This window comes from Mus musculus, chromosome 1 (assembly GCF_000001635.26).
Source record: "Mus musculus strain C57BL/6J chromosome 1, GRCm38.p6 C57BL/6J".
In the NCBI taxonomy this organism is placed as follows: domain Eukaryota; kingdom Metazoa; phylum Chordata; class Mammalia; order Rodentia; family Muridae; genus Mus; species Mus musculus.
Genome location: NC_000067.6, coordinates 136,308,722 through 136,325,149, shown reverse-complemented (window position 1 = coordinate 136,325,149; position 16,428 = coordinate 136,308,722). Strand labels below are relative to the sequence as shown.

Sequence of the window (16,428 nt, the reverse complement as noted above, 5' to 3'; positions counted from 1 at the left end):
GAAAAACAGACAAACAAAAGTATCATCTTGCCTGTTAAAGGAATATTGATATTTTTAGAATCTCAAGGTCTGTAGTAATATTTTAAATGATATAGGGTTTTTTAGATAGAAATTTTACAAAAATATGAAAACTTGTTTTCTTAACCTTTATAGAAAATGTGCCCGAGGAGCTTGGCGACCCATTTTACACAGACCAGTATGACCAGGAGCACATCAAACCCCCTGTCGTTAACCTGCTTCTGTCGGCCGAGCTGTACTGTCGCGCTGGAAGCCTCATCCTCAAGAGCGATGCTGCAAAGCCCCTCCTGGGCCATGATGCTGTGATCCAGGCATTAGCACAGAAAGGCCTGTATGTCACTGACCAGGAGAAACTGGTAACTGAAAGAGATCTCCACAAGAAACCCATACAGATGGTAAGGCTTTGCATACCTAAGGTTATTTCAGATTTGAAATGCATACTTGAGTGAGTTGTACTATAAAATGGAAGGAACTAATGTGTGAGATACTTTATGGCATCTGCATCTACACCTAGAGTTTAAAAGTCACCATTTATTTCTAAGTAAAGGAAGATTTGACAAACCATCTTGGAATATTTGTTTCCATCTAATACCTAGAAGAAACAATTATATAAATTCAAACTATTATGAAATAATTTTACTTTATTTAAAAATTTTCTTGTCTTAGAGATTAGCTGTAAGAAATGGGAAATGTATCCTTGACTATTTTTGTAAGGCAAGAATTTGGATTTGTAAGTTTTTCTGCATTGGTGAGGGGCTATAGCTAAATATTAGAATGTTTGCCTGGCACTTAAAGGCCTTGCCTGGGTTTCATTCCCAGAGCAACATAAAACTAACATGTAAGGTGCTGGAGAAAATAGCCCATACGTGTGAGTACTTGCTCTGAGCAAGCATGAGAAGCAGAGTTTGGATTCCAGCAGCCACGTTAAAGGCCAGGCATCGTCCTCTGCAGGCCTGTGACTGTCATTGAGGGGACAGTCAGGAGGGTTGCTGGTGCTTGCTGGGTTAATAGCCTAGCCAAAACAGAGCTAAGTGAGACACCCTGCCTCAAAGACGGAGGGTGTTAGATGTGGATGCCTAACACCCTACTTTGGCTTCCACGTGTGTACACCTATGCATATATACATATGCACACACGAAAATAATATTTAAACATGTAACGGGAAGGGGCTAGAGAGATGGCTCAGCGGATAAGAGCACTGGCTGGAACCAAATCCAAGAGGACCCGGGTTTGGTCCCTAGCCCCCACATGGCAGCTCACAACTTTCTGTGGCTCTAGTTCCAGGGGGTCTCACGCCCTCACACAGACATACATGTGGTATGCACCAGTGCAAATTAAAAAAACTGTAATGGGAAAATTGGAAAAAATGACAAATATAAGCATTTATGTGTTTCAGTCATGGTAAAACTCTTGCACATTAGATATTTTAGCTTATTTAACAACCATTAACTCATTTCTTGTACAACATACATACAGAAGGATTCTAAGTGGGTCTGGGATAAGTATGCAGGGAGTCATAGGTAATCTGAAGACATAAATCTAAATACATTTATTAAATCTAAGTACATTTTCCAAAAATACATGTATCATCAAGAATGTTACTAAAAAGCAGGTCTTGTGAAATGGCTCAGTGGGTAAGAGTTCAAATCCCCAGCACCAACATCAGACAAGCCAGGTGTGATCATGTAACCCCGTAACCTAACCATCCTGGGGTATGGGACCAGCACAGCTCTGGGATTATTGGCCCCAGCCTTGCTCCCACCTCAGGGCAAGGCTGTGTGGAAGAGTAAGAGTGATGGAGCAGAGCCCCAACCCATCCTGTGGCCTCTGTGTGCACACAAGCGGACACACCTACACATACACAATGATAAAAGGAAGAAAGCGGTGTTGTGTAAATTATTTTTCATGAGAATAGTAGTCTTGGGCTGAAGGACATGTTATGTAGAAGGGTGTATTTTAAGACTCAGGAAGAGGAAACACAGTCACCAAGGCTGGTACTATCTGGAAATGATTTTGCACTCACTCTTTCTGCTATTATCTCTCTTTAAAACCCTCACTTTAATCCTCTAAGGAACTGAGAACAGCTTCTCAAGGTAACGTCACTAAGTGTATAATAAATAAGGCTGGCTGAGCAGATTGATCTTCTCTCATGTAAGAGAGTTTCAGTTCTCACTGATGGCATCAGACTCACATGGCTACCCTGACATGTGGACATGTATGCATGTCATGTGTATGCATGTCATGTGTATGCATGTCACGTGCACAGCATTCACTAGCTCTAGGGATAATTAAATTCTGCTCGTGAATATGCCACATTTAGCTCTTCAGGGTTTACTGCCTTAGTTGGATTCAGATGGCAGCAACAGCCACTTATAATTGGGAGTTTCAAGGTTGCATAGATAGTTAGGAGCACACGGCAGAGTCTGAAGCAGCACTTGGTTAGGATGCGGGTAGGTATGGCTGGGTAACCCCATGTTCTTAGCACTGCTCACAGCCTCAGTCCTCCTTAATAAGGAGGCAGACGGACCACACTTTGCACAGTCTTTCTAGTGTGGTTGGTGTGTGAAGATATACTATGAAGACACTTGGAGACTAAGTTACAGATAAAGAGTTTGGTGGGTAGCCAATTGCATTACTTAGGTTTCTTTCATCCCGTAAAGCCTGCTGATAACTTTGAATGTTTAATATTTAAAGACTAATTTAAATAACATAGTTTCCCTGTTTTTCTGGCTCTGACTTGTAGTTTGTTAAAACTTGAGATTAGACTATATCACCTTAACCCTTTGCAGTGTCATATTTACTGACCAGTATTTTAATCATATACTTCAAGTTTTTGTCAGAATTAAAGATTTTTCAATTGTAACTTTTATTTTCATTGCTATTGTAATATTACACTACTCTTTTAAAAGCCTATATGAGAACGTTTTACTAGTAGAATTTTGTTTAAAACCTTTTTAAATGTGAAATAAGAGTTATTTAAAATACCAGTTGCAGGGCCAGGCGTGGTGGCGCACGCCTTTGATCCCAGCACTCGGGAGGCAGAGGCAGGCGGATTTCTGAGCCAGCCTGGTCTACAAAGTGATTTCCAGGACAGCCAGGGCTACACAGAGAAACCCTGTCTCAAAAAAACAAAACAAAACAAAAAAAAAAAACAAACAAAAACAAAAAAATTGCCAGTTGTTCTTTGCCTTGCTTTTGTATTGTCTAAATAGTGCTTTGACTCAGCTTGCATGTATTGATACTGGATTCTACAACTTTGCAATTCTGAATAAGCTGAGTGGGTTTAAGTATCTTTTATTTCTGTGTGCTGCCTCATAGCTTTGGGGGCCGGGGAAGATAATAGTAGCAGAAGTATTATCTTGGCTTTTTAAGAGATAGTGCTCTTTCTGATTCTTTTTTTTAAAAAAGACTATATTTTGTATAGGAGTGCTTTACCCACGTGTATATGTGTTCATCATGTTCATGCCTGGTGCCTATAGAGGCCAGAAGTAGTCACTGGGTTTCCTGAGACCGGAGTTACAGATGCCTAGGCTAAGGCTTGGGGCCATGGTGCTCTGTAGAGTAGCCAGTGCTCCTGACAGACAGCCCCTTCATTCTTTAGTAGTAGTAGTAGTAGTAGTAGTATTAAAGTCTAAGGCAATATAAAAGTTAAAGAACTAAATGATTAGTCTTCCCTGGTTTTGGCTCTTCCTTCTAATTGTTGGTTGTTAGAGCCTCACACTAGACTGCATCAGCCTCCCTGCAGTTGTATCTAGTGTGAAAATATTCATCAGATGTTAACCTTAGTTTCTTCTGGGAAATGGGGTTTAGATGGGGTGAGAGAGCTCCAGAGTTTTATGTCACAGTCATACCACCAGCTAGGGCTCATCAGTGCCCTAAGTGTCTTACCTAAGCGTGCCCTGCTCTGCAGTAAAGCCAGTTAGAATCTGGACAGAGCTGCTGTTTTCTAAAGCACATTTGCACACTTGTAGTTTTTTACTTTTATTTTTGTTTTTGTTTGTTTGAGATGGGATCTCTACATAGCCCTGGCTGTCCTAGAATTCACTGTGTAGACCAGGCTGGTCTTGAACTCACAGAAATCCACCTGTTTCTGCCTCTGAATACTGGAATTAAAGGCTTGTGCCACCACACCTAGCCAGTTTTTAGAATTACATGTACCCAGGTATCATCTAGACTAGAGACTGTGAGAGATCAAACTCTCGGTTGTGAATTAATTTCTTAATTTCCAGCCATATTTGTGCATGTATGTAGGGAAAAAATTGATGGGACTGGAGAGATGACTCAGTGGTTAAGAGCACTAACTGCTTTTCCAGAGGTCTGAGTTCAGTTCCCAGCAACCACATGGTGGCTCACAACCATCTGTAATGGGATGTGATGCCCTTTTCTGGTATGTCTGAAGAGAGCTACAGTGTACTTATATACATAAAATAAATTTTAAAAAAATGACATCCATAAAACTCTTAAGTAAATGTACATATGTATATAATGGAATGAGGTTGATTTTTAAATAGGACTTATATAACAATGTTTGTTGTTTAATCAGATTTTGTTTAGGAACAAACATTATTGTATAAATCAAGGTATTTAATTTATTTTCCCTGTTTTTCATTTTATTATATTTCAAAGACTCAACCTCATGTTCTCTAGTGTACCCACAAACTTCTGATCCTTCTGCATACAGCTCCCTGGTGCTGGGTCACAGATAACAACCACCTCACCTGGCTTGTCAGTGGTGGGCATCAAACCAGGGTCTTCCTGCATGTTAGGCAAGCATTCTCCCATCTGAGCTACATTCCCAGCCCCTAGATCTTATATTGATGAGTATAGAAATGACTAATAATGAAAAGGAGAAGTAGCTTATTCTGGTTACTTAGTGGTAATTAAATGGGATGATCTGTCGTTGATAAGTAAGGCATCAAATGTTCTCTTCTGGGGGGCTGGAGAGGTGGCTCAGCGGTTAAGAGCACTGACTGTTCTGAGTTCAGTTCCCGTCAACCATATGGTGGCTCACAACTATCTGTAATGGGATCCAGTGCCGCCTTCTGGTGTGTCTGACGACAGCAACAGTGTATTCATACACATAGAAAAAAATTAATCTTTATAAAAATGTTGTCTTTTGAAATGCTAAAACTCTTATAAGGAAAGCTTTATTTATTTACTTGTTAATATTTACTTAAAATATTTTTAGTGGGAGGGTGGGCAGAGTCTTGTTACCTAGCCCAAGCTGGTCAAAAATTATCTTAAATGATCTTTAATGATCTCAGAGCAATCCTCCTGCCTCAAACTTTTTGAATTCTGTAATTATAGGTGTAAACCACTATCTAGCACTCTTGCACACTGTTTTATTATATTACATCCTCAAGGCAGGGTCAGTGAGTTTGTAGCTAGAACACAGAAAGACAGTGGAAATATCTTACCCTCCAAAAGGGTTATCTCCATACATAAAGAAGTGGGCTTTTTAAAAATCATGTTTTTAAAAGATTAAGCACTGACCACTGAGAGATCATCTTCATTTGAATAATGTGCTTAAAAAACTTAGGAAAACACTGGGGCAAATCACCCAGTCAGTTGGCAGGAAATGTGTGCTCAGAACCCTGTGTCTAAGCAGTAGACCCTGGGAACCACAAAGTAAATAGAATTATCTCTGTTGGTCCCAGGAAAAGCATCGTAGGATAGGTTAAGTAAGAAGATGGGTGAACATGGTGCCTGAATTGACGGAAGTACCTTGTTTATGACAACTTAAAAGTGTGACCACATATGGGTCATACATAGAGTACACAGTTAGATTGAAGAGACGGGAGCTCAAAGTGACAAGATCACGGAATAAATTATCATAGTTGTCTTTACATCCCACCCCACCCCCACCCCGCGCGCACGTGTGCATGCGTGTGTGTGTGTGTGTGTGTGTGTGTGTGTGTGTGTGTGTGTGTATTAGGTCTTTCCGATTTTCCTGCATCTGCTTTTCTGTTTTCTTCCCAGACTCCTTGGTAGCTCTTTCTGTTTGTTTGTTTGTTTGTTTGCTATGTACCATGCAGTATGCTTATACTTCACACACCTGTGCTCATGTAACGCGGCTCTTAACCATCATGTTCTCCTGAGAAAGAGACGGGCTTTAAGAATGTCATACCAGATCACAAGGACAGGACTGTGGTGACAAGAGACGAAGGTCTCACTGCTGCACCTACAGTATTACAGTAGTAGTGAAGTGAGGAGGAGGCCATAGTTTCTTATCAAGGTTTTATCAAAATGCATGAACAGAACTTGGCTCTGTAATTTTATTTTTAAACTTTTTTGTTTATGATTTTCATTTTTCTCTGTATGAGTGTATGCTTGTGCATATATGCACTTTGTGGCTGCAGTAGCTCATGGAGGCCACATGTATAAGTGCTAGGAACCAAACTCAGGGCCGCTGCAAGAGCAGAGTTGGTGCTCTTAACACAGAGCCGCCTCTCTAGCCTCTGGTAGCTGTTTTTAAACAGAGTCCTTTCCCTTTATGCTAGATCTTACTCTTCTGGTTTCTGCTTATTGTACACCTAATTTAAATTCTCCTTTTTTCTGGGTAGCATATTATATATGCCTTTGTTTTTTTTTTTTTTTTAAATTATGTTATTGGGGCTGGAGAGATAGTCCAATAGATAATGTGCTCACTGTACGTTTTAAGGATGCAGAGGCAATAAACCCAGTCCTCCTCTTGGGCCAAGTTATTGTTTTTTATTGTTTGTGTACATGAGTGTGTGTGTGATTTGTGTGTGTATGTGTGTGTGTTTGTGTGCACACACACATGTGTGCTTGTGTGCGTGTATATGACAGAGATAGGAAGAAAAGGATATGAGATTGAATAGTTGTGGAGGTCAGAGGACAAGGCTGTAGAGTTGTTTTTCTCCTTCTACATTTGTGTAGGTTCTGGAAATCAAACCAGGTAGTCAGGTTTGTATGGCAAGCCCTTGACCTACTGAACCATCTTGCCAGCCTTGAGCCAGGTTTTGAAATGTGTGAAGGAATTTACTAGATAGGGAAATGAAGGGTGTGATGTTGATAATGTATGTGGGAATATAAGGCAGTGCTGAGTTGTAGCTTTAGCATCACGTTCATACTGACAGGAAGTTATACTTCAGGATCGATGGACACAGCACCTGAGTGGTCCTTCTTGCTGTGAGAAATTTGACATTCTGGAAGTGAGGAAGAATCACACAGAATAGAGGTTTAACCCCACAAAGGATATAGTCAGTTTGTGTTTCAGAAAGCCACCTTGCTGGTAGGTGGAAGAAATGTCACTTGGGAGTTTGAAATTGTTGGGGCCTGAACTACAGAAGACACCAAGGAGCTGGAGAACTGCTTTGGGGCGGGGCTTGTTTTCTGCATTACTGAGGAGTGAGCTTAGGGTCTAGGCTAGTGGGAGATTTACTATATTCGGTGCCTACAAGAAGGCTTTCTTAAGGTCTATGGGATGGAGCTGAATTTTTTATTTCTCAGAGTTGGGAAATAAAAAAGAGAAGTTAAAAAGGGACAGGACTAGGGAAAAAAAAACAACCAGTATGTCACCTTTAATTAGTTAATTGGTAGTTAAAAATTAGAAGTTAGCCCCTTAGTTTTACTATTTTGGACTCTAGGATGAGATATTGTTTACTCTTAGCCCCTTACCCCATGTGAGTCTGTGTCTGTCCGTGTCTGTGACTCCTTTGGCCTCATGTGGAAGTCAGAAGTCAGTATCATGATGTCCTTTCTCTTTGGAGGTGGAGTCATTCATAGAACCGCTGGCTGGCAAGCAGGTGCCCAGAACTTGGCCTGCCTCTGTTCCCCTTGAGCTGGGATTACAGATCCCTGTGACTGTGCCCAGCTTTTTACTCTTAAAAATTGTTATTTTGTTATTTCATGTATGTGGGTGTTTCTCCTGCTTGTATATCTGCACCATATGCATACGTGTTTCCCATAGACCAGGAGAGTTCTGTATGCCCTCTTTTTTTAACTTAAAAAATTGTTTAAAAAGGTAAGATCCCTAGTAGATTTCATCTTATTCCTATAGAATGAAGCTAAAGTAAAGTTTCTCCGCAGTCGTCCCACCCCGCTGAGTAACCCCGAACTGCTTTTACGCAGAACCCCTTCTGTGAAGACAGGGCCTGCGGGTCCTGATTATCACCATGTTCTTAGAGCCTAGCCAAGGAGATGCAAAATCAGCAAACATTTGATATATTAGTGAGTTTTTAAGAATTAAATACATTTGGCAAGATCATATCACTTTTCCAACAAACAAACAAAAGGATGCAGTCTTGCTGTGCTCTGTTAGGCTTGGGCTCAGAGCTCAAAGGTTTCTGGTTTGCTGAGGTAAAGGATTAGAGCCCCTGTCTTTGTTAGGGTTTCTGTTCTTGTGAAGAGATGCTATGACCACAGCAACTCCTATAAAAGAAAACATTTAATTGGGGCTGGCTTACAAGTTTATAGTTTAGACAGTTACTGTCATGGCAGAAAGCATGGTAGTGTGAAGATGTGGTGCTGGACAAGGAGCTGAGAGTTCTACATCTGCATTGGCAGGCAGCACTGAGAGTAAGATGCTGGGCATGGCCTGGGCTTTTAAAACCTCAAAGCCTACCCCTAGTGACAAGCTTCCTCTAAGAAAGCCACACCCACTCCAACAAGGCCACATTTTTTAACCCTTTCAGTGCCACTCCCTGTGCACCTGTTGGGCCATTTTCATTCAGACCTCAACAGCTCCCTGTTGCTGTTTGTCTCTGTAGCTCTGAAGTCAGTGTCTAGTGATCCTTCAGGCCTCCTTTGCACACAGAGCTCTTGGGAGACAAGCCTCTCTACTTGCTAGGCTATTAGGAGACAGCCACAGTGATGTCACAGTGTCACTCCATCTTGTCTTCTGATAAAGCTGATGCCACACAGCCACCTGGAAAAGATTATGGGGCAAGCTTCCCCTCAGAGTTTCTGCAGGTTCACGCAGCTTTCTCGGGTGCTGATTTTGAGATAATAAAAAACAGTTTAGTGTACCTTTGGAACTTGTTTTAGATTTTGAAGTTTGAGGCACAGTTTTTGGCTTAGAAGCAAGTATTCTTGGAAAACTTACAAATTTGGAAAACTATAAAAAACAGACATTTAGAAATACAACATACATAACTGGTTGCAATGCAGTAGGCATGCCATCTTGTGCAGGGAGAGAACGTGGGTGCCATTTTCCGCTGAGGGCCCAGGTAGCAGCAGTTAGCTGAGCAGCGCTGGACGCTCCTGAGCTGCTGTGTGTACGCTGTCATAAACAGAAGCCTGTTCAGCTCATTTGAGTATATTCTTGAAAACACACTCTCTTCACTTAAGCTGCGACTTGTTAAATGCAATTTACTCTCAGGAGCTTTTAATGGAGCCCCTGGCTCATGGTCTTGATGGTTAGTTTTTCCTGTTAACATGTTAACATATCTGATTGGTTCATTGGAATTTCATTAATTCCTTAAAGTCTTAATTATTAAATGATTAAAACTAAGTCTAAAGAGTATTTTTAGATTTTATTTCTTACTTAGACTGTATTCCTCTATAATAAGCTTCTGTCAACATTGCAAACATAAAACCAAACTGACTGTAAACCTATAAAAATGTTCCTTGAGAAACTTTTAGATTACTTTGAGATATTTTTTATTTGAAATTTTATGATGAGAAATTAAATGTTTATTCACATTTGAAAAATTGTTCTGAATCAATACATAGTACCTGTACATATTTGTGGGATAAGCATGCCATTTCGATATATAAACACAATGTATAATTACAGGTTCATAGTAATTGCATACCTGTTGCTCCAGACATTCGTCATTCCTTTATGGTAGGAAAATTAACATCCCTTTCCTGACTCCCCTGCCCCCCCCACACACACACACACATACACACACTTCTTTTTTAGTATGTGTGTGTAATGTGTGTGTTCATATCTGTATATATGTGGGTGAGTACCAGAGGATGCGTTTACATGTGGAGGCCTGAGGTGGATAGGAATCGCCACTCTTCCACTGTCTTCAATAAGGCAGATCTCTCAGTTAAACCCAGAGATCTCTGGGCTGGCCTTATAGATTGCTTGCTCTGGGGATTTTTTCTGTTCCTACTTTCTAAGGCTAGAATTATAGACATGCATCCACAACCATCTGTCATTTTCATGGGTTCTTGTGATCCTAACTCGATTAAGAATTTAACAATCCCCTTCTACTAGCTGTCTAGAAATACTCATAGTCAATCAGTTAGTTCATTGTGCTATAGAACATGGAGTTTTTCCTTTTATCCACATGAGCCTCTGTCCCCAGTAGATCTCTTCTATTTTCCCTCCCGACATTCCTCCTAGGCTCTGATAGTCATTCTGTGTGCTACACTTTATTGTTTTATTTTTTGGAGTGACAGGTCTCTAGCCCAGGCTGATACTATCCTGTATCAGTTTGTCCAGAGAGTCTTGCAGTCTGTAATGCAAACCATTCACCTTTGTTATTCTCTGTCAAAATTGTTATTTCAGTTTCTTTACATTTCCCTATACACTCAAAACAGCTTTTCACACAGGCACACAGCTAGCCCCCACTTGTACACTAAAGAAAAACCAACAAAGAATAATACTGTCTGTAGGACTTTTGAATATGTCCTTTCTTTTTGCAGTTTGCTAAGAAGTTTGTGTATATGAATCATAAGTAAATGGTTTTTTTTTCAAGTGTTTTTCCTTTTGTTGAGATGATCACGTGGGTTTCTTTACTTATCTTGTTAATAGGTGAACTGTTTTTCAAATATTAACAATCTTAGATGTTACCTTGTCTGGTCCTGATATGTTAGCCTCCCTTCCATACATACACACACATGTATACACATGCACACACACACACAAACACATACACACATATGTGAATAATTCCATTCATTCATTCAGTGGGGGTGGCAGGGAGGGAGAAAGAGAGATGGTGAGAGAGAGAGGAGAGAGGTTGCAGTGTCCCTTTGTGGCTCTTCAGTGGCAGTAGTTCTAGTGGAAGTGTGTGTATATGTGTGAGAAAGCTCTCTCAACCTTATCCCTTCCTTCCTTCCTCCTTTATCTCCTTACACTTGTTTTTGTTTATTAGGGCTTGACAGAAATGACACCATTATGACTGACAACTTTCACCTTTCCTTCTTTTGGTGAAGAATCACTGATCAATAATTTTGATTGAGCCTTGGTGCTGAGCTGTTCTATTAAATGGCTCACATTCAGGGGAAGTGATTTTTGAGTAGACACCAGCAGCAAAACTCCCTCCGATCATGTTCAGGAAGCAGGAGGGTTCAGGAGTAGTAGTTTACAGATTGGGTCTGCCCGGCGTTCACTGTTCCGTCCAGTGGTTTTCCTTTCCCATAGACATCCACTGTCACCTGCAGGGCTGGGCCAGCATGGCTTTTAGTGGCTTTACTTCTGCAGAGTTTTGAGAGGGAATAGGGATGCAAACGTTTAAAAGGAACTAATGTTAACAAAAAGAAAGACTAGTAAGAGTATGTCTTAGTCAGGGTCTCTATTCCTGCACAAACATCATAACCAAGAAGCACTTGGGGAGGAAAGGGTTTATTCAGCTTACTATGCACATTGCTGTTCGTCACTAAAGGAAGTCAGGACTGGAACTCAAGCAGGTCAGGAAGCAGGAGCTGATGCAGAGGCCATGGAGGGATGTTCTTTACTGGCTTGCTTCCCCTGGCTTGCTCAGCCTGCTCTCTTATAGAACCAAGACTGCAAGCCCAGGGATGGTCCCACCCACAAGGGGCCCTCCCACCTTGATCACTAATTGAGAAAATGCCTTACAGTTGGATCTCATGGAGGCATTTCCTCAACTGAAGCTCCTTTCTCTTTGATAACTCCAGCTGTGTCAAGTTGACACAAAACTAGCCGGTACAGAGCATAACAAAGCAACTTTCTTACTGGCTTTGGGTCATGAGTCTCAGTGTGTATGGGCAACTAGGTGAGCCTGGTTGCATCTGTTTAGCCCACTTCCTTACTGAAGTTTATTCAGATGCAGTATGTAGTATTGGGACACAGATATTTTCTATTTAGCCACTATGTAGTCTGGATCAGTTTGTCTTCTAGTACCCATGCCTATATGGAACCAGAGTGTTTAAAGTAGAGGGTGAGAGACCATCTATACAGAGTGAACAAACTGTTCCATTGAGATTGTTACTAAAGTTGCGTAGTGGACTAAAGGATGCCTTGAGCTGAGTTGGATAGCTGCTCACTCTAGCTATTGGTTGTGAAGCAAGTGTTTGCGAGTACTTTGTATAGTTCTTCCTGAATTTGATTGTGAAAATACATTCAGCAGGGAAGAGAATGGATAATAAAAGGAGTAGTTTGAATAAATTCTGATAAAAGCCTAGTAATTGACAAGACTAGTCAGTTATTTTCATAGTATACACCCACTTGTGATTGACAGCCCCATGCCTGCAAACTTTAGGAATTGTCAGGTAATCTTTCACATATTCACATCAGTGAAAGGTCTGCAGTATGCCTTGAGAGCATGCTACCTCATAGGTCTCTGTGGATAAGATGGGCGGTCACCTGTAAACATCTAAGTTACTTCTAGGTCAGAAAGGCCTAATTCACACATTGGAGGTACGTTATTAAATTAAAAGGGAAAATTGTTAAGAGGACACAAAGGAATTGGGGGAGGTGAGGCTGCATCGGGGAGGAGGTGGGGAGAAATAGGATCAAAATACATTGTTTGAGGTTCTGAGCGTTAATACAAATGTGTGCTTTAAAGAAGACATTTCAGAACTCTAACCCCGAGGAAGTTAGCTAAAATTGTCTAGCAGTTTTAAAGCACTTTCATCAAAGCAGCTTTATAGATTTTTGGGAAAAACAGTTGTGAATGGTTTGGACATTGAATGACCCCAAGAGGTCTGTGTGTTAAAAGTGATCCCTAAGGTGACAGTGTTGAGAGGGGTTTTCAAGTCATTGGGAGGGAACAGTAAAACTCCAGTAGCCTCCTCCACTCTCCTGCCATGAGGGTGAGGGTGCTCTGTCACAGCTCCTGCCATGACTTGCTGCCAGTGCCATAGGCCAATGGTGGACCAAAACCTTCAGAACTGTGAGCCAAAGAAAACCCTTTCTTCTCGGACAGCAACTGTCTTGGGTGCTCATTAAAGTAATAAATTGTCAGGACAGTCAGCCATGTAATCAGAGGGATAATGGAAAGACTTTGGTGGTGACCCGAGCCTGTAATCCTGGCATTCTGGAGGCATCCTCAGTACTAGGCCAGCCTGGGATACTCAACAAGACCCATCTCACAAAATGAAACACAAATAGACTAAAAAAAAAACAAATAAATTCAAGAAAAAAATTTAGTTCTTCATTAAGTAATGAAAGTTAAAGCCTAGTAAAAAGATATCACAAATCATAAGAACTTACTTCAGCAAATGCTTGTTTTCCTAGGCTCATTGCCAAAGGTAAAGGCGATCCTTTTCAGAGCGATTGCTTCTCTACGGGGAACCATGTAGCCGTGTAGACAACCTGGGTCTCCTCCTGGAGAGAGAGGCACTTGGGTTTAATTAAACACTGGACTGTATGTCCGAGGTTATGAACACATAACATACTATAAAAGTATAGTATTTTATTTGTAGCTCCCAAGCTTGTCTTCTTTGCAGAGTTTAAGAAGCCAGGCATACTTGGCAAATGTACTCCTAAGTATATTTTCCACTGACGTTTCAGTGTTTTAGCTTATTTAGAAATGATTCAAATATCTTATGAGTCACCTACATAACATACAATGAAAACAGCTTAATGTTTAAAGGATTCGTTTATTTGAGAGTGACCGCTCTTATAGTTAGACCTGAGACCCTCTCTGCTCACACAGTCTGCTGGCATCCATCTGTCCATCTATCCTGTCAGAGGAAACTAGTGTCATCTCACATAAGGAACAAGTGTTTGTCCTAAGCAAGGTCTGAGTGACTAAGGCCTAAGAACATAGACTCGGGTTGCCATAACTAACATGTTTTATTGTGGAAATAGTTTCATGAAATTTATTCCTATAAAACAAAAAAGAAGTCATAAATCGCAGCATTTACCATGTATAGTAGGTAGACAGGTAATAGCAAAATGGGGGAAAGTTTTAGTTATCTAAACACATTGTTAGCTTGTGAGTTAGTTTCATGTATAACTACAAGGTGGTTTTCTCCAACAAAGAGAAAGGAAGGTTAGAAAAGGAGCTAATGACAGTCCAAAATAATTTGGCTCCAGATTTGTAGCATTATAACTTCTCACAATTACAGATTTGTTAGTCATCGTTGTAGAATTTTCCACAGGAGTGTGGCTTTTTTCCCCCTGAGAGTTTACAGTTCATTTTTATTCTGACACCTTCTATAACCTCTAACACTTTTCTTTTAAAATTAGCTTAGATTAATTGTACAAAGCAGTGGGTTTTCATTATGACATTCTCTATTCTTACATACATATAATGTACTTAGATCAGCTTCCCCAAGCCATCCCGTCACCCTACCCTCCCCTGTCTACATTCTAATGGTTCCCTTTTTACTGTTTATGTTTCCAGTTTTCTTACAAATGACAATTCATTCTTTATGCTTGAATAAAATGTGTGTGTGTGTACATTTTTCTTGATCCATTGGTTCGCCCCAGGCCAGTTCTGTAATGTGACTGTTGTGAGTAGGTATGACAGCACCTCCATAGGAAAGTGACTCTTGAGTCTTTTTGGTATACCCCAAAGTGGTGTGGGATCTAGTTTTCATTGTTGAGGAACCTTCTGTGGCGGTTTGAGTGAGAATGGTGCCTGTAGGCTTGTGCTTGGTCCACATTGAGTGGGACTCTCTGGGAAAACTTTGGAGGTGCCACTGAGGGTGGGCTTTGATGTTTCCAAAGCCAGCCAGGTCCAGCCAGTCTCACTCTTGTTTATTCTTCCTGCCTATGTATCAGGATGTGAGCTCTCAACTACTGCTCTGGTGCCATGCCTGCTTGTCTGCTACCACACTCTCCTCCATGTGGTCATGGACTCTCCCTCTGAAATTATAAGCAAGCCCCCAAGAAAATGCTTTCTGCTATGAGTTGCCTTGGTAATAGTGTCTCTTCACAGCAATAGAATAGTAACTGAGATATCTCCAAACTGAATTTTTATAGTAGCTAGAACTAGTTCACATTCTTACCAATGTGGTATGAGTTCCCTCCTTCCACACACCCTCCATGGCCTTGCTACACTTGATTTTTGATGTTACTTATCCTGCCTTGGATGAAATGGACTATTGCTGTACCTTGATTTTCATTTTCCTAATGGCTAAAGATGTTGGACACATTTTCATGTATGTATGTGCTATTCATACTTATTAATTTTAAAAGTGTATGGTTCATTAGCCCATTTGTTGAGTGAATTATTTGCTCCTTTGATGTGTAACTTTTTTGAGATGCTTATTATATTCTGGCTATTAACAGTCTGTTAGGCGAGTGTCTAGCAAAGACCTCCTGCTCTGTGTGCTCTCTTCTCTTCACTCTAGCAGTTTATTTCTTTGCTATACGGAAATACGGAAGCTTTTTAATTTGACGCACTCATGTCTTTGAACTCCTGCTTTTATTTCCGGAGCTTTTGGAGTCATTCCGAAAGGTGTCTCTCAGGTTTAGATGTTGAAGTGTCTCCCCTAGTTTCAGGTCAGCACTGGGGCTTTGTCTTTTCAGCTGCTCTAGTTTCCTCTCCCACATGTGCACATCTGCTCTACCAGCAGCACTGTTTACAAGGCTGGCTTGTCCCTCACCTTTCGGCCTCATTACTAGGAATCAGGTGGCTGCACAGGTGTGGGCTTGCTTCTGGGCTTTCTGAGCTGTTCTGCCAGCTGATGCCTGGTTTGTGTTACTGCTGAGCCTCTGTAGTGCCATCTGAAATCAGGTAGTGAATACCTGGAGCATTCCTCTTCGTTGCTCATGGTTGCGTTGATTATTCTGGGTCTTTTGTATTTTGCTGTGAGATGTAGAATTTTCTCTTCTTGTGGAGAGTGCCGTGAAGGTTTTGAAGAGGATTGCATTGCATATGAAGATAGCTTTTGCTAATAATAATAAGTCACAGTGTTAATTCTGCCAGCCTCTGAGCACATGGTCTTCTGCCTTCTAGTGTCTTCCACACGTATTTAATATCTTGGTTGTGGTAGTTGTTTTGTGAGGTTATTGTTTTCCCTCACTTCTGTTTCACTGACTTCGTTATTGCCGATGGAGTTTATTCAGAGCTGAGAATCCTCAGGTGGACTCTCTGAAGTCTTAACTATAGGATCATGCACCATTCCTACAGGGATGTTTGATCTCTTCCTCTCCTGGTTCCATCCCTCTTATTTGTTTCTTGACTGACATACTGCTTTGGCTAAGCTTTCAGTTATTTCAGGGAATAATAAGCTTTCAGGTTTTCCTCATTAGTTCTGATCTGGCTGTCACTCTGTCCTCCACACCTGTATTAT

The 16,428-nt window shown here is 40.9% G+C and overlaps 1 protein-coding gene across 4 annotated transcripts in view; it reads left to right on the top strand.

Moving 5' to 3' along the window:
- Camsap2 (calmodulin regulated spectrin-associated protein family, member 2) overlaps window positions 1-16,428 on the top strand; it is a 77,995-nt gene that overhangs the window by 20,968 nt on the left and 40,599 nt on the right. For all 4 annotated transcript variants that reach the window (NM_001347110.1, NM_001347109.1, XM_006529832.3 and 1 more), the window contains exon 2: window positions 154-413. In NM_001347110.1, the coding sequence (NP_001334039.1) occupies window positions 154-413 (260 nt within the window). The remainder of the gene's footprint in view (window positions 1-153; window positions 414-16,428) is intronic.